This window comes from Phoxinus phoxinus, assembly GCF_949152265.1.
Source record: "Phoxinus phoxinus genome assembly, chromosome: 4".
Classification (NCBI taxonomy): Eukaryota; Metazoa; Chordata; class Actinopteri; order Cypriniformes; family Leuciscidae; genus Phoxinus; species Phoxinus phoxinus.
In genome coordinates this window covers 43686631-43706682 of record NC_136879.1, presented here as the reverse complement: position 1 = coordinate 43706682, position 20052 = coordinate 43686631, and the positions used below count along the sequence as shown (strand labels likewise).

Genomic DNA, 20052 nt, shown 5'->3' with positions numbered 1-20052 from the left:
TTCTGGATGGGTTATAACTGGATGGGTTATTCTGGATGGGTTATTCTGGACGGGTTATAACTGGATGGGTTATTCTGGATGGGTTATAACTGGACGGGTTATTCTGGACGGGTTATTCTGGATGGACTATTCTAGATGGGTTATTCTGGATGGGTTATAACTGGATGGGTTATTCTGAATGAGTTATAACTGGATGGGTTATTCTGGACTGGTTATTCTGGATGGGTTATTCTGGGCGGGTTATTCTGGGCGGGTTATTCTCGGCGGGTTATTCTGGATGGGTTATACTCGATGGGTTATTCTGGACGGGTTATAACTGGATGGGTTATTCTGGACGAGTTATAACTGGATGGGTTATTCTGGACGGGTTATTCTGGATGGGTTATTCTGTACAGGTTATTCTGGACGGGTTATAACTGGATGGGTTATTCTGGACGGATTATTCTAGATGGGTTATAATTGGACGGGTTATAACTGGATGGGTTATTCTAGATGGTTTATTCTGGATGGGTTATTCTGGATGGGTTATTCTGGACGGATTATTCTGGATGGGTTATTCTGGACGGATTATTCTGGATGGGTTATAACTGGATGGGTTATAACTGGATGGGTTATAACTGGATGGGTTATTCTGGACGGGTTATAACTGGATGGGTTATTCTGGATGGGTTATTCTGGATGGGTTATAACTGGATGGGTTATTCTGGACGGGTTATAACTGGATGGGTTATAACTGGATGGGTTATTCTGGATGGATTATTCTGGATGGGTTATAACTGGATGGGTTATAACTGGATGGGTTATTCTGGATGGGTTATAACTGGATGGGTTATAACTGTGATGTTGGATGGGTTATAACTGTGATGTTGGATGGGTTATAATTGGACAGGTTATAACTGGATGGGTTATTCTGGATGGGTTATTCTGGACGGGTTATTCTGGATGGGTTATTCTGGATGGGTTATTCTGGACGGGTTATTCTGGATGGGTTATTCTGGAATGGGTTATACTCGATGGGTTATTCTGGACGGGTTATAACTGGATGGGTTATTCTGGACGAGTTATAACTGGATGGGTTATAACTGGATGGGTTATTCTGTACGGGTTATTCTGGACGGATTATTCTAGATGGGTTATTCTGGATGGGTTATAACTGGATGGGTTATTCTGGATGGGTTATAACTGGATGGGTTTTTCTGGATGGGTTATTCTGGACGGATTATTCTGGATGGGTTATAACTGGATGGGTTATAACTGGATGGGTTATTCTGGACGGGTTATTCTGGATCGGTTATAACTGGATGGGTTATAACTGGATGGTTTATTCTGGATGGGTTATAATTGGACAGGTTATAACTGGATGGGTTATAATTGGACGGGTTATAACTGGATGGGTTATTCTGGATGGGTTATTCTGGATGGGTTATTCTGGACGGGTTATACTGGATGGGTTATTCTGGACGGGTTATAACTGGATGGGTTATACTGGATGGGTTATTCTGGATGGGTTATAACTGGATGGGTTATAACTGGATGGGTTATTCTGGACGGGTTATAATTGGACAGGTTATAACTGGATGGGTTATTCTGGATGGGTTATTCTGGACGGGTTATAACTGGATGGGTTATTCTGGATGGGTTATTCTGGATGGGTTATAACTGGATGGGTTATTCTGGATGGGTTATAATTGGACAGGTTATAACTGGATGGGTTATTCTGGACGGGTTATTCTGGATGGATTATTCTGGACGGGTTATAACTGGATGGGTTACTCTGGACGGGTTATTCTGGATGGGTTATAATTGGACAGCTTATAACTGGATGGGTTATTCTGGACGGGTTATTCTGGATGGGTTATTCTGGACGGGTTATAACTGGATGGGTTATAACTGGATGGGTTATTCTGGATGGGTTATAACTGGATGGGTTATAACTGGATGGGTTATTCTGGATGGGTTATAACGGTCTACATACCGAACGGACTCTTGCAGAAGTTCTGCTGGATCTCTCGCTCTCCTGCTGAGTCTGGACTGCAGACTTCACAGATCACAGAACCTGGAGGAAAGAGAGAAGAGACACAGATGTAGCAAATCTGATCCCATTCTGATACCATCAAATAATTGAAAAATTTAAAGGTATTGTTTTGTACCAAAATTTTAACTCGAAGCTAAACACACTTTGATGTTTGACGGGGATATCGAACTCGGGTCAGCTTGTGCACGGCTGTGGCGAGTGTATTATATACCCACAGCGCACTTTCATCCGCTACTTTCTGACTATGGGTTTGACTCTGATACTGATAAATGTGCACAGTAAGAGTTTGTTTATTTATTTGAATAACGAGAGAGCGATTGCATGTGTGAATCAATCATACCATTAACTGTGAAGCTGTGGGTTGTAGTTACTTTAAAAGCAGAAATAAAAAATATGCTAAAATAAGTTATTGTTTTCATGTGTATGTATCTGTTTTTTTTGTGTGACTCATGCTATTTTGTATTCTAATAAATTATTATTACAGCAAAATTATACATGCAAGCTAAAGTTCTTTTGCTCGATAAAACCCAGCACGATAAGCAAAGTACAAACAACACGAGTTTCAGAGAATGTTCTCAAAACGTTCTGGCAAGGTTCTAAACAAACGTTTTTCCAGAAAGTTCTTTCAGAGATATTGTTTTATATATATAAAAAAAGTTTTTTTATTTTATTAAATGTAGCTACTACTTGTTTTAGAACGTTCAGAGAACATTCAAAAGTAACATTCCCATAATGTTTGAAGAAAGATACAATGGAACGCTTTTAGAACACTTAAAAACGACACATTAACGTTTTAATGACTTCATGGGGACGTTTACAAAACGTTCTTAGAATATTATTTCGCTAGTCAAGTCAAGTCACCTTCCTTTATAGCGCTTTTACCAATATAGTGTTTCAAAGCAGCTTTACAGTGATAACAGGAAATTAAAGTAACAGAGATTGTTCTAGAATAATAAAGTTATTGTCCAGATAAAGTTAGTTTTGATTGTTTAGTTAGTTAGTTTAAACGTTAGCCTGGTGATTCCGCTGGAGTTTGATGCTTGTTATGTAAGTGTAATAATGATGTGAACCGTTCAAACCTGTAGGCGCGCCGGTTGTAGTTTCCCGGTTCGCGTCTCGTTCTCCGGGAACGCAGAGCTCCGGTCCATCTGGAAACCGGCTGCAGTTGAACATCTCCGGCCACGGGAACCCGAAGGCGCTCATGACGGGCAGACACGCGTCCCGCACCGCCTCGCAGAGACTCCGGCACGGGCGCACCGGGACCGGGACCTCCGGTAAACACACGGGCGCGAAGAGCGAGCAGAGGAAGCGTCGCGTGTCCCGGTGACAGTGTTTGCCGAGCAGAGGAATCCAGGAGGCGGACTGTTGCTGAGCTTCCCTCGCGGTGTCGTGGCCCAGCAGGTTCGGGAGCCGCATCTCTCCGTAGCCGATCCCGGAACACAAGCCCATCGTGTTCGGAACCGGTTTACACACCGAGCGCACTGCGCCGGAGTCAGACACCGGGTGTACGGTCAGACCTTCATCACCATCATCATCATCTTCATCAGCAGCTCTGGACGGACTGGACACCAGCAGCACGATCATGAGCAGAGAATGAAGATTAAACATCGTAGAGACGCGCGTTCAAACTCACATCTGTGTGTGTGTGTGTGTGTGTGTGTGTGTGTGTGTGTGGCGTCTCCACATCCTGTGAATCAAACACATCAGGGTCTTTATTACCGGCAGTAAAACACTTCAGAGGCTCGTGTGAGGTTTTCTGGGAATCTACTGTAGTTTTACTGGGCAATTAAAAACGTAAAACCACGTTAGAAAGTAAAAAAAAAGGGTAATTGTAACTATATCTCACAATTCTGAGGGAAAAAATCAGAATATAAACTCGCAATTTTATAACTCACAAAGACTTTAAAGACTTTTAAATTGTGAGATAGCCTACAAACTGGGTTATTCAAATCTTGGTCTCGACCTTTGCATTTTTTTTCTTCCAAATATTAGAATGCGTCAGAATAAGTTTGGATCCGATTGAAATGCCAAAGGTCGACAAAAAATAAACTTTTAACAGAAAAAAAAAAAAAAAAAAAAACATTAAAAAGTAGTCTTTCTCTTCCAGAAAAAAATAACAATATTGCTGACTCATCCTGCACTCAGGGGTGTATGCAAATATCTGTCCAATGACGTGTTCTCGAAAACGAGATGCCCCGCCCACTGATTACACCTGCCTCTTTAGGGTCGCGTTGCAAACGTATGGAGGACAGTTCAAATATAAAACCGTAACTGTGACTTTTACCCCTTGCAATTCTGGGTTTATATTTCATAAGAAAAAAAAGAAAAAAAAACAGTCTTTTGTGAGCTATAAACTTGCGATTGTAAGAAAAAGTCAGTATTGTGAGATATAGTTATACAATTACCTTTTTATTTATTTTATTCCGTGGGCAGAATCAAGCTTCATGCACAGCGAAAACTCCAGTGTTAAATTAACTCTCCTGGGAGTTTATACGGCTCCAGCCTCAAGAGTGTAAAGTGTTAAAATATGAGTGTTAAATGAACACTCAAGAGTGTTAAAGTTAATGAGCTTATTAAGTGATTAATTGAGTGAAGACTTAACCCCGGATTTCCACCGGCTGCGGATCGGCTCCGCTGTCCGTCAACACCCACCAGGTCCGGATTTGTTGCAGAACGGCTGCGGCCGAGGACCAGTAGTATATTCCTGCACAACCGGAGGCTGCAGTTTTAGGACCGCAGTTTTAGGACCACAGTTTTAGGACCCTAGTTTTTTGTGACAGCGCCACCTACCGAACTGGATGATATAGCGGCGGCTGCTGTTTCAGGACCGCAGTTCTAGGATCCAGGTGGTTTAGTTTGTACATGGTATCAAGATCCACCTTGATCCTAAGTCTCATTAGAAAATATATATATATTTTAACAAATAAGATTATGGAATAGAAAAGCTCCTGCGCAGCAGGTGGATTAGAGCAAGTAGCATCAAGCTACACGACACAATTTAAAAGATTAATATTAAAATTTTACTTAAAGCTCACTTTAAACCACCATCGAGTAAGATAGGATATTTGTACCATATTCCGGTCGCAGTTTAAAATGGTTTTAAGTCATAAAAAGATGTTGAAATATGGTATAATAAAGCAATTTATATGCAGCTAATGGCTATACTTGCTTGGCAATACTGTAAACATTCTTATTTCATATGAAAATACCTAAAATTGCACGAAAATCACACACAAACCACATATACTCGAAATCGTGCATTTATTAGCTTCTTGTTTCAGGTGAAGAGATGTGTCTTAGCTTTGTTATCACGGATAACAGGACCGCGTCATGCAGAAGGGCAGGATTATTGTCACGTTGAACCACGTGAGATGATTGACAGCTGTACAGCGAATGAGACTTGCGTACATTACTGACGCAAATCAGGAAGAGGAGACCCAGATCTCTCTGTGTTCGCTGTTTGAGTTTTATCATAAACACTATCGAGTCTTAAATCTTTCTAATGATGCTCAGTTTGTCCAGATAAAATAAGTAAGAGTGTGATGTTTTAACGAGTAATGAATGTTGAACAACAATCTGTTGTGATCAACAATGTGATCTTTTATCTTTGCCGCGAAAGGGGTTAAATTTGTGTTTTTGGTAATCCAGTTCTGTAGGTGGCGCTGTCACATTAAACTAGGGTCCTAAAACTGCGGTCCTAAAACTGGGGTCCTGAAACTGCAGCCTCCCGTTGTGCAGGAATACCCTTCTCCCGAGGACCAACGAGATCTCGCTAATTCACGTGTGATCGCGCGATATGTAGTTTCGATAAACAACCACCAAACCAGGAACAGTTTTCCGCCATGATCATCATATTTTCCGCCAAACATGATCCGCCATGATCACGGTGTATTTTATTTTGAAAATTAAATACAGTGAAAATACACACATTGACTTTAATGGAAACCTATTGACTCCGCCGCCGTTCCGCAGTTGGTGGAAATTAGGGGTTAACCTCAGATCGATGCTCAGAAAGGAGTGTGACGTTAACATGTTAAATCTCTCCAGAACAGAGGGATGAGAGTCATGGGTTTACACTGGAGACTAACGCCTCTGTGAAACACACACACACACACACACACACACTTAAACACCGTGACGTCACAGACCGCTGGTCCAATCCGCTTCGCTCCGGCTGGTTTAAGAGCAAGGGGTTTGAGTGACAGCTGGACAGCAGCACAGATGTTTTCATTACGTCATTTATGATTTACTAGTCTGGATGTTTTAGGAACAAAAATCTCAAAATGACAGAATAGCAATTGATTTATGTTTTATTAGTTTTAATAAACAACTCTTTGGCAATGCAGTTGTGTGTTTTTTATGTGTGTGTGTGTGTGTGTGTGTGTGAGAGAGAGAGTCAGTAAGTGTGTGTTTGTGTGTGTGTGTGTGTGTGTGTTTAGTCAGCGACGGCTTCGGCGTGATCGGTCCTCCAGGGGTCTCTGTAGCGATTGAATCTGATCACCTGACAGTGAAACTCGGTTAACGCTCGCGGCATCGGCGCCACTTCCCGCCACTCTGAGCGCCGGCTGTCGTACACCTGCACCTCGTCCGTGATCTCATCGGGCGAATAATCCCCGCCCAGGACATAGATCTTATCCTGCACGCCGACAGCGCCGGCGTTAAACCCCGCGCACTCGAACGACCCCTCGCCTTTCCACGCGCAGGCGTCCGCGCAGAAGCTGAAGACTTTATACGTGGACAGATCGCAGAGGAACAGCGTGTCGTTCACGGACACGGACTTGACGAGCGTGGCGTGGAAGAACTGTCCGAACTCCGCCACTAGCTGGCACCACTGATCCGCGACAGCGTCGTAGCGGAGGAAACAGTCCAACGACGGATTGAAGGCTTCGGAGATTTCCACCTCAGATCCGAGAGTGTAGATAACGCTTCCACACGCGCTCGCTTCGGGAAAGTAGATCCCTTTTGGAAGCGGGCTAACGGATTTCCAAATGTTGCTAACGGGATCAAAGTATTCCACGTCTAAAACGTTTTTCCCACCGATGGCGTAGATGCGGTGCATAGCGGCGACGCATGTGTGCATGGTGCGCGGGTGGTGCATACGCAGAGCTGGCGTGTAGCTACGCGTGACAGGACAGTAGCACCAGACTTCATCCGTAGCATCGTGCTCCGGCGCGGCGATGTGCAGGCGAACCGCGCGACGGCAACTCCCGCGGCATCCGCCGACGACAAACAGCTTCTCGGCGAAGCCGACGAGAGCCGATCCGGGTAAATCTAAAATGTGCGCCGCGTCCTGCGGCAACTCCGTCCAGCGGTTAGCGCCGACGTCGTAGCAGAATGTACACCGATTCTCAACGCTTTCCTCCGTTTTGTGTACGAAAATGTAGCTGGAAGTCGTCGAAGGCCGAGCGTCGGAAAACAACCCGGTGGATTCGTGAGTGCGCGCGAGTGCTTCGCTAACAATGCTAATGCAAGGTCCATCGTCGGTTAGCAGCTGCTTGGCGTCCTCCAGCGCGGCGGGCGGGAGATGGTGCAGACGGACCCGCGGCAGGAGCTCCGGCAGCAGGATCTCACGCGACTGTGGGTCGCATCGCGTCCAGCGGAGTAGCGCGTGCAGGACGCTAGCTTCATCCGGTACGCTCAGCGCGTCAGACGCTAGGCAGCGCTCCAGCACTGGCGCCGGCATCTCCAGGAAATCCGGTCCGGAGGAAAGTGTGTGGAAGTTCTGCATGACGAACTCTGTGGCGCGACTTAGCAGGTGCGCGGATCCGTAGCCCTCCGCGACCGCTAACAGGTGCAGGCAGTTGATCCAGGGTTTGGACCAGGAAGTCACTGCAAGCATGTGACAGGAAACTGACCTGTGCGAATGACAGAGGAAAGACATGCTGAAGCCGTTTTCATACGTTAAGAGTCGTTTTCTTCCCACACTGATCTCTTTATATGGTTCCAAACAGGGTTATTATTATGACAGCTCGTTTCTGCCACGGAATAAAAAAAATTAAAAAGGTAATTCGACTTTTTATCTCAAAAAAACTTTTAAATAACTTACATTTGATTTAACACATTGCTAGCATATTTTAGCATTTTGTTAGCATTAATTAACATGTTTCTAGCAAGAATTAGCATGTTGCTACCATGTTTTAACACAATGCTAGCATGTTTCTTACATGAATTAAGTTTTAACATTTTTGCTAGCATGAATTAACACATTGCTAACATTTTAAAAGATGTCGCTAGCACGTTTTAACACACAGCTACACTACTTGCATGTTTATAACATTAATTAACACATATCTACCATGTTTCGAGTTTTTCTACTCACAGAGTTTATAACTCACATTTATAAAACCTTTTTTCTCTGAATTGCGAGAAAAGTCAAAATTGCGAGATAATTGAAAGAATTTCACCAGAGGTAAAATTTGATCGCAACTGTCATCAATCGGCTAACTATCAAACTAACGATCAAAGAATTTAGATTTTAGCCGAGGATCAGAGAAATCTTTTAGGATTAGCAAGACTTTTAGGATTAGCTAGACTGACTCTGTTACGCGGTGCTTCACGGGAGTGGGCGGAGCTAAAGGGCTCATTTCACTTCTCTGATTGGTGGAGATTCTTCTGAAGCATTATGGGTAATGTAGTTTCTCATCAGGAATTCCACTGTTAAACATGATTATTAAAAAAATACGCTGAAATAAGCATTTATTATTGATTAAGAGCCTAGTTATCATTAGTATAAGTTATTATTAAAGTCTATCCTGCTGTGGAGAGAGTGAAGGTGTTGAGCTGGTACTCTCGTGCCTCACCTGCAGGAAAGAAGCCAGTTGAAACAACATGTCCACGGTGTCTTCTCTGATCTCTACGTGAGCGGAATAAGCGAAGTCCAGGAAAGCGTGAACGGCGGGAGCCGAGAGGTTACTGAGAGTGACGGAGCCGTCGTCCCGCTCACGCGTGTCCAGCTCGAACATGGCCCTGGATACACACACACACACACACACACACACACACACACTATATATTCACTGAAAACTGCTGATTTACATTATAACTAAGATACAAAACCTTGTCAAGACAAACTGTGAATTAGCACAACGCTAGCATGTTTTAGCATTGTTTAACACACTGTTAACAATGAGTTAACACATTGCTAGCATGTTTAGCATCAATTAGCACAAACCATGTTTGCTAACATGAATTAGCACATTGCTTAAATGTTTTAGCATGTTGCTAACATGAATTAGCAAACTGCTTGCATGTTTCTAGCATGAATTAACACATTGCTGCTAGCATGATTTAACAACGCCAGCATGTTTTAGCATCAGTTAGCACAAACCATGTTTTAACATGTTTGCTAACATGAAACAGTATATTAGAGTTATCGTGTAACAGTTTTGACCTCCTCAATGGATGTCTATGGTCATTTGGGATTGTTCCGAGGTCCGATACGGGAATTCCCAAAGTCGGATCAGTCAAATGCGGGTCAGAACGGTCTGAAGGTCTCACGCGAGTTTATTTTTGTTTTGTGATGTATACTGTGTGAAGAGAGAAGAGCGCTGTTCGCCTGTGCATAATTTGCCACCTTGTTGCCAGGGCGTTACTATGGTGTTCTGACTGGTTGTCAGAATGTTACTATGCAATGAGTTCTGGTGGTTTCCAGGGCGTTGCTATGGTGTTCTGAGACTGGTTGTCAGAATGTTACTATGCAATGAGTTCTGGTGGTTTCCAGGGCGTTACTATGGTGTTCTGACTGGTTGTCAGAATGTTACTATGCAATGAGTTCTGGTGGTTTCCAGGGCGTTGCTATGGTGTTCTGACTGGTTGTCAGAATGTTACTATGCAATGAGTTCTGGTGGTTTCCAGGGCGTTGCTATGGTGTTCTGAGACTGGTTGTCAGAATGTTACTATGCAATGAGTTGTGGTGGTTTCCAGGGCGTTGCTATGGTGTTCTGACTGGTTGTCAGAATGTTACTATGATACGGGTTGTGGTGGTTTCCAGGGCGTTGCTATGGTGTTCTGACTGGTTGTCAGAATGTTACTATGATACGGGTTGTGGTGGTTTCCAGGGCGTTGCTATGGTGTTCTGAGACTGGTTGTCAGAATGTTACAATGCTATGGATTGTGGGGGTTGTCAGGGCGTTGCTATGTGCGATGTTGTTAGCATGTGGTGTGTGTTTGTTCACCTGAAGAAGTCGCTGCAGGCCGCGAGGACACAGCGGTGGCACGGGAGCGACTCCTCTTGCACCAGGATGCGGAAGTCGAACAGCGCGCGCCTCTCCCGGAAGTCCTGAAGAACCCCGAGCACGCGCTGACCGTGTGACGCGCACACCAGCGACACGGAGCGCGCCTCATCATCGTGACGCGCGTCCATCAGATTCAGCGCCAGTCTGACATCAAGCGTCACACAATAGACACGTTTTTAGCTGAGTAGCGATTCACAAGCTGGTTTGTGTACATTAAAAATGGCTAAATATCCGTGTTATTATTTCACCGTGACTCATGAGTCATGTAAACAGAAGTACCTGAGCTGATCGCGTTCCTCTGTTGTCCAGTGATCAGAGCTGAAACATCAGACACAGACTCACACGAATGAGCTTTTAAACTCGGTGACTTTCGCATTCTTGCGTATAAGAACGAATCATATGAAGGCGTTTCGATTTAACTGGGAAAGATGGTCGATACTGACATCAGCACCCGGGACAGCGCTCCGTCTCCACTGCGCATGCGCAGAGATGAGCTGAGTGCGACGGCGGAACTTCTTTCTTTTTTTTTATTTATTTATTATAATTAGTGGCAGTGATGGAAGCCCATTTCCGACACATAAGAAGAAAAAAAAACATGTTTTGTAAATCGTAATGACAAACAAGTAGAACTTATGACATACTACATTGGAATTATGACTTAAAATATAATTATGACAGTCTAAATTACGACTTTAAAATACTTTAATAACGTCAAAACTCGAAATTGAGACATACTAAATCGAAATTAGGCCTTAAAAAGACAATTACGACAAAAAAAATAATGACAGTAATTTATGAGATGAAAAGAGAATGACTTAAAAATCAAAATTATAACAGTATCATTAATAATCATAATAATTATGATTCTATCTAAATTGTGACTAAATGTAAACTGACACAAACATTTAAATGACAAACCAAATCAGTTAGGACTTGAAAAGACGACTGTGACATACGTAATTATGAAATACGTAAAGTAATTTATGAGATTTCAAAAAGTCAAAATTATACATTTAAATATAAGACATAAAGAGACTAAATTATGACACATCCAGTCAAAATTAAGACTTAAAAAGGCAGTTATGACATGCTTACTAAGAAACTAATCCTGATTGACCAAAGCTTGAGTTCTTCAGTGTGTCAGTGATTGTCCTGCAGTGGAGATGCGGCTCAGTGTAGAGATCACACCGGGGCAAGTTGTCACACAGTTATCAGATTATCAGAGTAACACACAAAGAGAAAAATATACATCAACACTTAATTAACAAATATGAAGAATTTATTTTAGACAGTTTTGATGATGCGTTGAAATGAAGACTCCAGATTTTCTTGACTGAATGAGTTTATTGGGGAAAGGCAGGTGTGTGTGTGTGTGTGTGTGTGTGTCTCGTCACTGCGATGTGGCCATGATGCTGGAGACGCCTGTGAACACGAAGACAACATCAGCTCAACGTCAGGCATCACTCTCACTCTCTCACACACACACACACACACACACACACACACGCACGCACGCACGCACGCACGCACGCACACTCACTCTCTCTCTCTCGCACACTCACTCACTCACTTTCTCGCACTTACTCGAACACTCACTCACTCTCTCACTCACTCACTCTCTCACTCACTCACTCTCTCACTCACTCACTCTCTCGCACACTCACTCACTCGCACACTCACTCTCTCGCACACTCACTCGCACGCACACTCACTCTCTCGCACGCTCACTCTCTCGCACGCTCACTCTCTCGCACGCTCACTCTCTCGCACGCTCACTTTATCGCACGCTCACTCTCGCACACTCACTCACTCACTCTCACTCACTTTCTCGCACACTCACTCAATCTCTCGCACACTCACTCAATCTCGCACACTCACTCACTCTCTCGCACACTCACTCACTCTCTCGCACACTCACTCACTCTCTCGCACACTCACTCACTCGCACGCACACTCACTCTCGCACACTCACTCTCTCGCACTCACTCACTCGCACGCACACTCACTCTCTCGCACACTCACTCACTCTCTCGCACACTCACTCACTCTCTCGCACACTCACTCACTCTCTCGCACACTCACTCACTCTCTCGCACGCACACTCACTCTCTCGCACACTCACTCACTCTCTCGCACACTCACTCACTCACTCGCACACTCACTCTCTCGCACACTCACTCACTCTCTCGCACACTCACTCACTCTCTCGCACACTCTCTCGCACACTCACTCACTCTCTCGCACGCACACTCACTCTCTCGCACACTCACTCTCTCGCACTCACTCACTCACTCTCTCGCACGCACACTCACTCTCTCGCACACTCTCTCGCACACTCACTCACACACTCACTCACTCTCTCGCACGCACACTCACTCTCTCGCACACTCTCTCGCACACTCACTCGCACACTCACTCACTCTCTCGCACGCACACTCACTCTCTCGCACACTCACTCACTCTCTCGCACACTCACTCTCAAAGTCGATCTTCTCCACGATGTTCTTGGGCTTCACACACTCCTCCTGACTGTGGATGAAGATCTGACCGTCCTCGTTCTCCGTCCAGCCGTACTTATTCATCCACACCTTCACCTGTGTGTCTGCGGGAGATCAACAACATCAGTGTGAGAGTGTGTGTGTGTCTGCGGGAGATCAACAACATCAGTGTGAGTGTGTGTGTCTGAGTGAGAGAGTGAGTGTGTGTGTGTGTCTCACCCAGAGGATCTCCCAGCATCTCAGCCAGGAGTCTGTACTCGATGTTCTGATACGTGATTCCCACAACATGACAGATGACTAGAGAGAGAATTCATAATAACTGATATTATTATAAGAAGTGCTGACAACAACAGGTGAAAGCTGTGATGTTTAGATACATAAAATTATGTTTTAAAAAAGTCAGTAAAAAGTCACCATTTCAGATGAAGAGTTTTTTTGTCCTTTAATTTCATAAACATTAATGTGCGTAATATTGAAATCACTTACACTTGCGCACCGATTCCTCAAATCCTGTGATTCCATCAATGAGATCCCGGTTCTCCTCCAGACTGGACTGAGAAACACACACACACACACTCCTGTTACTGAACACTGTGTGTGTGTGTGTGTGTGTGTGTGTGTGTGTGTGTGTGTGTGTGAGAGAGAGAGAGAGAGAGAGAGAGTGTGTGTGTGTGTGTGTGTGTGTGTGAGTGAGAGAGAGAGAGAGAGAGAGAGAGAGAGAGAGTGTGTGTGTATGTGTGTGTGTGAGTGAGTGAGAGAGAGAGAGAGAGAGAGAGAGAGAGAGTGTATGTGTGTGTGAGTGTGTGTGTGTGTGAGTTACCCAGAAGCTCTGGAAGTGGCAGGTCTCCAGTAAGTTGCCCAGGTACAGGATCTGTCTTATCGGCCGCTCCTCTTGCTGCGACACCGTAGTCAAGGAAAGCTACGACATCACCTCAGACACACGACAGCACACTAGGGCTGGCACTTTTTTTCCCGATATTCGAATATGCATTCGAACATGACGTGAAATATCCATAATCGAACTACAACTATCCGGTTTTTAAAGTGACATGTAGCGCATTTTGTACAGTCTATGATTAGACCTTTTGTTTTTTTATTTTAAAAAGCGTGTTATTTTGAAAGCGTGTTAGGCTATATATGTTTTAGTCAGATATGACGGCGCGCTGCAACACGCATCACCGCAGATGATCTATTCATCAAGCCAACGTGCAAACTATCGCAACTCAAAGTGAAAGTAAGTCGCAGACGCTTCAACACACAATAATAATAATCTTCATTAGAAGTACAGAAAGTAAATGATCTTACCAGGGCTGCCGCTCGCTCTTATGGAGTCTGTGATGTCAGCTGATGATCAATAAAATGCAGCTCATCTGTTGCTTTCGGTGACAATAAATCCATTAAATCTGCATATAGCGCGACAATTGAAGATCGGTAGATATTCGTGTATATATTGCTTGGTATTTGATATCCGTTCGAATGAGATTTTTCTCAAAAGTGACAGCCCTACAGCCCATAATAACAACAACATAAATGAAGAGTGCAGATCACGACAGCAGTGTTTGTGAAGTTAGGTGTGGCCTATAATCAGGCTCAGTATGAACACACACTAGTCGACAACACTGATGAATCTGTGTGATTACAGGAACTGGAGTGTGTGTGTCTCCTGAAGGATACGTGAGTCTGGTCGATCATACACTTGCAGAGAGTGAAGTCGGTGTGAGGAAGGTTGGTCAGAGCCTTGAGCAGAATCTGAGCCGTGACGGTGGTCTGGAAGTACGCCGGGTTAAACTGGTACCTGAGGACACACACACTGTCAATTAAACACAGCACAGTTTCTCTCTCTCTATATATATATTCACATTTATTAGCGTTTTTCACAATACACATCAAAGCAGCTTACACTAGGGCTGCACGATATTGGGAAAAAATTACATTGCGATATTTTTCCCCCCAACGATATATATTGCGATATTGAGAGCCATAACTCCAGGCTAAAGACAATAATTACCATTCCATGATATTAATAATTTCACTAATAAGCAAGCTTCATTACAAGTGACAAAAAGGTCACTTAATATTTTATTCCAAAATTAGAACATTTCTGTAAACACAAAAGCAGAACACATTTTTAAATAAAACAGCAGCTTTACACCAACCGCCTGATTGGTTTACAACAATATAACTTAAAATAAATATATATTTTATGAAACAACTTATAAGCATTTTGGTTCACAATCTTTTAAGTCAACTTTTCTTAGCCAAAGTGGCAAAGTAAAACAGTGTTGGTGTTGGTCATCATAATCCTATGAAATAAACAAAATGATCTAAAACTTTAATATATTTTGTATTAAATCTTCTAAACAGATTAGAGAACATGTTTCTGTAAACAGAAAAGCCGAACACATTTAAACAGCAGCTTTACCGCCGCCGCTCCACGCCCATCAAGAGCTGAGGGGGCACCAAAATAATAGCCTAATGAAAAATCAATAATTCTAATGCCGATATTATTATAGATACAGACATCCCAAGTCGCGCGGAAGTTCCGGGAGTCTCCCGCATATTGATAGCGGCTCACTGATGCCCGCGAATTAGTTAAAATCTCCGGAATCTAGAGCGAGCGCGCCCACGAGACAGAGACTGTGCTCCACACCGTGTAGCGCGTGCACGGCAGAGAGAGAGAGAGAGAGAGAGAGAGAGAGAGAGAGGCAGAGAGAGAGAGCAAGAGAGGCGCGCGTGCCTCATGAAGCGCATGTAATATCTCCCGCTGGTGCTACTGTGCTACTACCCTTCACATCGCATGTTCCGGCGATGTGACTATCGCTCACTCGCACATCGCGATGTCGATGTTAAAATCGAATATCATTCAGCCCTAGCTTATATACATGTATATATATACACACACACTGAACAAAATAAACGCAACACTTTTGTTTTTGCCCCTATATTTCATGAGCTGAACTCAAAGATCTAAGACTATTAATATGTGCACAAAAGTCATATTTCTCTCAAATGTTTTTCACAAATCTGTATAAATCTGTGTTAGTGAGCACGTCTCCTTTATGCACAGGTGTGCCTTAGGCTGTCCACAATAAAAGGCCACTCTAAAATGTCCACAGCACAATGCCACAGATGACGCAAGATTTGAGGGAGCGTGCAGGCGTTCTCTCTGCCCTGTGTGTGTGTGTGAGAGAGTGAGTGAGTGAGTGTGTGTGAGAGAGTCATTGTGTGAGTGAGAGTGTGTGAGAGAGTGAGTGAGTGAGTGTGTGTGAGAGAGTGAGTGAGTGAGTGTGTGTGAGAGAGTGAGTGTGTGAGTGTGTGTGAGAGAGTGAGTGTGTGAGTGAGAGTGTGTGAGAGAGTGAGTGTGTGTGAGTGAGAGTGTGTGAGAGAGTGAGTGTGTGAGAGAGAGTGTGTGAGAGAGAGTGTGTGAGAGAGTGAGTGTGTGTGAGTGAGAGTGTGTGAGAGAGAGTGTGTGAGAGAGTGAGTGTGTGTGAGTGAGAGTGTGTGAGAGAGTGAGTGAGTGTGTGTGAGAGAGTGAGTGTGTGAGTGAGAGTGTGTGAGAGAGTGAGTGTGTGTGTGTGAGAGAGTGAGTGAGAGTGTGTGAGTGAGAGTGTGTGAGAGAGAGTGTGTGAGAGAGTGAGTGTGTGTGAGTGTGTGAGAGAGTGAGTGTGTGAGTGAGAGTGTGTGAGAGAGTGAGTGTGTGTGAGAGAGTGTGTGAGAGAGTGAGTGTGTGAGTGTGTGTGAGAGAGTGAGTGAGTGAGTGTGTGTGAGAGAGTGAGTGTGTGAGTGAGAGTGTGTGAGAGAGTGAGTGTGTGTGAGTGTGTGAGAGAGTGAGTGTGTGAGAGAGTGTGTGTGAGAGAGTGAGTGTGTGAGTGTGTGTGAGAGAGTGAGTGAGTGAGTGAGTGTGTGTGAGAGAGTGAGTGTGTGAGTGAGAGTGTGTGAGAGAGTGAGTGTGTGTGAGTGAGAGTGTGTGAGAGAGAGTGTGTGAGAGAGAGTGTGTGAGAGAGTGAGTGTGTGTGAGTGAGAGTGTGTGAGAGAGAGTGTGTGAGAGAGAGTGTGTGTGTGAGTGAGAGTGTGTGAGAGAGTGAGTGAGTGTGTGTGAGAGAGTGAGTGTGTGAGTGAGAGTGTGTGAGAGAGTGAGTGTGTGTGTGTGTGTGAGAGAGTGAGTGAGAGTGTGTGAGTGAGAGTGTGTGAGAGAGAGTGTGTGAGAGAGTGAGTGTGTGTGAGTGAGAGTGTGTGTGAGTGAGAGTGTGTGAGAGAGTGAGTGTGTGAGAGAGTGAGTGTGTGTGTGTGTGTGTGTGTGAGAGAGTGAGTGAGAGTGTGTGAGAGAGAGTGTGTGAGAGAGTGAGTGTGTGAGAGAGTGAGTGTGTGAGAGAGTGAGTGTGTGTGAGTGAGAGTGTGTGAGAGAGTGAGTGTGTGAGAGAGTGAGTGTGTGTGTGTGTGTGTGTGAGAGAGTGAGTGAGAGTGTGAGTGTGTGAGAGAGTGAGTGTGTGAGTGAGAGTCATTGTGTGAGAGAGAGTGTGTGTGAGAGAGAGTGAGTGTGTGTGAGTGAGTGTGTGTGTCACTCACAGTTTGAGCACGGCCAGGTTGGCCTCCAGGTCGTAGGCGTTCTCTCTGGCCTGTGTGTCCACGTAGCGCTCCAGAGTGGCCAGGTTCTCAGGGTTGTATCTGTGCAGATTATTAATCAGATCAACTCAAGCGTTCAGAAATGATGAACGACACACAGTTACTGAACCAACATCGACCTGAACAACGACAATACGGTCTTCTGTAGAGCAGCTTTACAGCGGACACTGCATTCGTTTCATAATCACTGCTGTAATCGGACACTCGTTATAAAATTAAAATCTCGATCCCACTTATCAATTCCTTTTGTGAGCATTTCAATACGACATTCAAACGAGAGACGCTTTTGTGCTGTCTTAAAACACTGTTTATTTCAATCGTATCTTTCTTCAGTTGTATCCGTTTGTTGAGATTGCTAATTTTTAGTTTGTTGTTCCTTTTTAATTATTGAGTGTTTACTTGTCTTTAATAATGCTTGAACTGTATATTAGTCAGGCTAGCTGTTTTTTTATGGTATTTTTAACCCCACAGGAAGTGTGTTCTTTAGCCTGTTGATATTAGTCAATGATATTCAGCTACAATTAAATGTTATAAGACTAAATGTGAATGATATCGAAATTTTATTTTCCTTATTGGAATCGATAAGAATCGTTTAAATCCTTACAGGAAAAAACGCTAAATAAACGGTTTTAGAGGATTTTAGACACTTATTTAGCTGAACAAGGCTGGTTTTAGCTGGTCTACCAGATTGACCAGTTAAGACTAGCCTGTTCATGTAATAATACGTTTTAAAACCTGACAACTAAAGTTAGCTTAGGCTGGGTAAGAATGAGCTTTACTTCATTGACACTGTTTACAAGTCGCACAAGCACCTTTCTATTAATCTTTTCTGTTGTACGTTAATTACGCGCTTTTAATGTGGTGACCGGTTCTACTACGTTTTACTTACTGTTATTATTATTATTATAACTAATAATCAACAATAACGCGATCATCTTTACCTGTCGATGCCCCGCAGAAGTTTGCCGACGTTCGCTCTCATCTGCTCAAATGTCGTGGCCATGATTACAGATCCGAGTGTTTATTCAATTATATATATTTTTTATTATTATTATAACGTGTTTATATATATTCCTTTATTTCACAGACACTCGGATCCTCACGAGCAACACAGGGGAGCGTGCGAGCGGCAGAGACCGACGTCATCGAGCGCGCGACAGTCACGTGACTCAGCCAGGAGCGCGCGCGGCTTGTGAGAGCGCCGCCGTGCGCGTGGACGGAGTCATTGCATTCGTTCAAATGCACGTCAAACAAATAAGAAAAAATTAATAATTGAGAAGAGATACAACATTCTGTATCAGTGTCAGTAATTAAACACACCTTTTTATGAAGGTTTACTTTTAATAATACCATAAAACACTCTCATATTATAGTTTAGCTGAATAATTACAATAACTAACGTTACCTGGAATCTTATAAAATACAGACCCAGAGTGAAGGTTTTGCCTCCACATTTTGCTGAATTTAGTTTAGTTTCGAACCCTGTTCCAAATATATGTGAGTATACATGTAATCTCGATTACATAATCCGATTCCCAAAACTAAGTAGGCTACTTGTAATTAGTTCATGTTTTAAAGGGGTGGTAATGACCTTTTCACAAGATGTCCCCAGAGTGTGTGTGTGTGAAGTTTTAGCTCAAAAATACCCACAGATTTTTGTTATATATCATGTTAAAATCATAGATACCATATAATAAAGGCTAGATGTCTTACGGCGGAGTCTCGAACGGCATCACCGGCGGCCATCTTGTCACAGGGAAGCTTTCTGTAAGTGATCTGCTCGGACACAAATACTCTTATCTCGCTGAAATCTTGACGGATTTACAAACGGTTTGGTTTCTTACAAACGCTATTAACGTGGCTATAATTCTGGATGCTTGAACATGTTGAAATATATAATATTATAATTATTCATAAGGACACAGTGTCATAACTACATGTCTGACGTTTATAACAAACCAACCCGTTTGAAAATCGGTAGAAAATTTAGCAAGTTATGGTTATTTAAAAAGTACATGCACCATTAAAACACAATATTACGAGTGAGCGAGCCCCCTGTGGCAAGATGGCCGCCGTGTGCGGACGTCGACCTCCATTGGCCAGCAGCGGGGACGAGACATCTAGCCTTTATTATATAATATCTATGGTTAAAATTGTCACTTTTTGAGGGTTTGCAAAAACACACCGTTTTGTGTCTGTCCCTTTAAATGCAAATGAGCTGCTGCTCCCGGCACAGGGGGTGGAGCTTCAAGAGCTCGTGTCCTTTTACCTCACACACACACACAGAAAATATCAGACTTTTAGTCTTTTGTTCAAACCGAGACAATGATGAAATGACAACATGTAGAAGAACAGGACATTTCTGGACGGTTAGTTGATGAATTTATGAAGCGTATGTGTAGTTATCTTCTAGTCACTGATTAGCATATATCATGATAATCTATAAATCGAGTTCCTGGGGGCGGGTTTATGTACATTTTAGGGTTGGTGATGTCACTAACCCGGGAGGAATGTCGTGTAGTTCCTACCAGCCGTTTGTTGTAGTCCTTAAAAAGCGATTTCTGTAAAAGCAAATATCTCCCTTTGCTCTGAACTTTGAGCGTTGTAACTTTGCAGATGTTGTTTATGATCAAACAGCAACATTACACACTAACTACAGCTA

At 43.6% G+C, this 20052-nt stretch overlaps 3 protein-coding genes across 5 annotated transcripts in view; all 3 read right to left on the bottom strand.

Annotated features, from left to right (window-relative positions):
- sfrp2l (secreted frizzled-related protein 2 like) overlaps positions 1–4097 on the bottom strand; it is a 6339-nt gene extending 2242 nt beyond the window's left edge. The window contains exons 1-2 of one of the 2 annotated variants that reach the window (XM_079611115.1): positions 3115–4097; positions 1976–2056 (exon numbers count right to left, since the gene is read on the bottom strand). In XM_079611115.1, coding sequence (XP_079467241.1) covers positions 1976–2056; positions 3115–3643 — 610 coding nt within the window. In that variant the 5' untranslated portion in view covers positions 3644–4097. Of the gene's footprint in view, positions 1–1975; positions 2057–3114 lie in introns of those variants that run through there. The other variant, XR_013797434.1, reaches the window with a different exon arrangement.
- Positions 4098–6334: 2237 nt separating this feature from the next.
- On the bottom strand, positions 6335–10677 carry kbtbd3 (kelch repeat and BTB (POZ) domain containing 3). The gene is given in 5 exon segments (XM_079611091.1): positions 6335–7842; positions 7844–7890; positions 8836–9001; positions 10210–10413; positions 10549–10677. Coding segments are annotated over 4 exon segments (1773 nt in total). The 5' UTR covers positions 10398–10413; positions 10549–10677; the 3' UTR covers positions 6335–6470.
- A 278-nt stretch (positions 10678–10955) lies between these two features.
- eif3k (eukaryotic translation initiation factor 3, subunit K) lies at positions 10956–18602 on the bottom strand. Of its 2 annotated transcripts, none has more exons than XM_079611104.1 (8): positions 18332–18602; positions 17334–17432; positions 14442–14562; positions 13588–13662; positions 13254–13320; positions 12987–13064; positions 12746–12871; positions 10956–11691 (listed from the first exon to the last, which is right to left on the bottom strand). In XM_079611104.1, exons 1-8 carry the CDS (start codon positions 18391–18393, stop codon positions 11660–11662), a joined length of 660 nt encoding a protein of 219 aa, XP_079467230.1. In that variant the 5' UTR covers positions 18394–18602; the 3' UTR covers positions 10956–11659. The 2 variants fall into 2 exon arrangements, with proteins under 2 accessions (XP_079467230.1, XP_079467229.1); XM_079611103.1 differs by having other exon boundaries at positions 13588–13665; positions 18332–18561.
- Positions 18603–20052: the final 1450 nt, after the last annotated feature.

Bases quoted from the DNA above. Each gene is read 5' to 3' on its own strand.
- eif3k (XM_079611103.1), bottom strand. From the start codon at position 18,393: ATGGCCACGACATTTGAGCAGATGAGAGCGAACGTCGGCAAACTTCTG. The intron at 13,321-13,587 runs GTAACTCACACA...TGTGTTTCTCAG, and splicing joins GCCACTTCCAGAGCTTCTGG to TCCAGTCTGGAGGAGAACCG. The intron at 11,692-12,745 runs GTGAGTGTGCGA...TCGTGTTCACAG, and splicing joins GGAGAAGATCGACTTTGAGA to GCGTCTCCAGCATCATGGCC.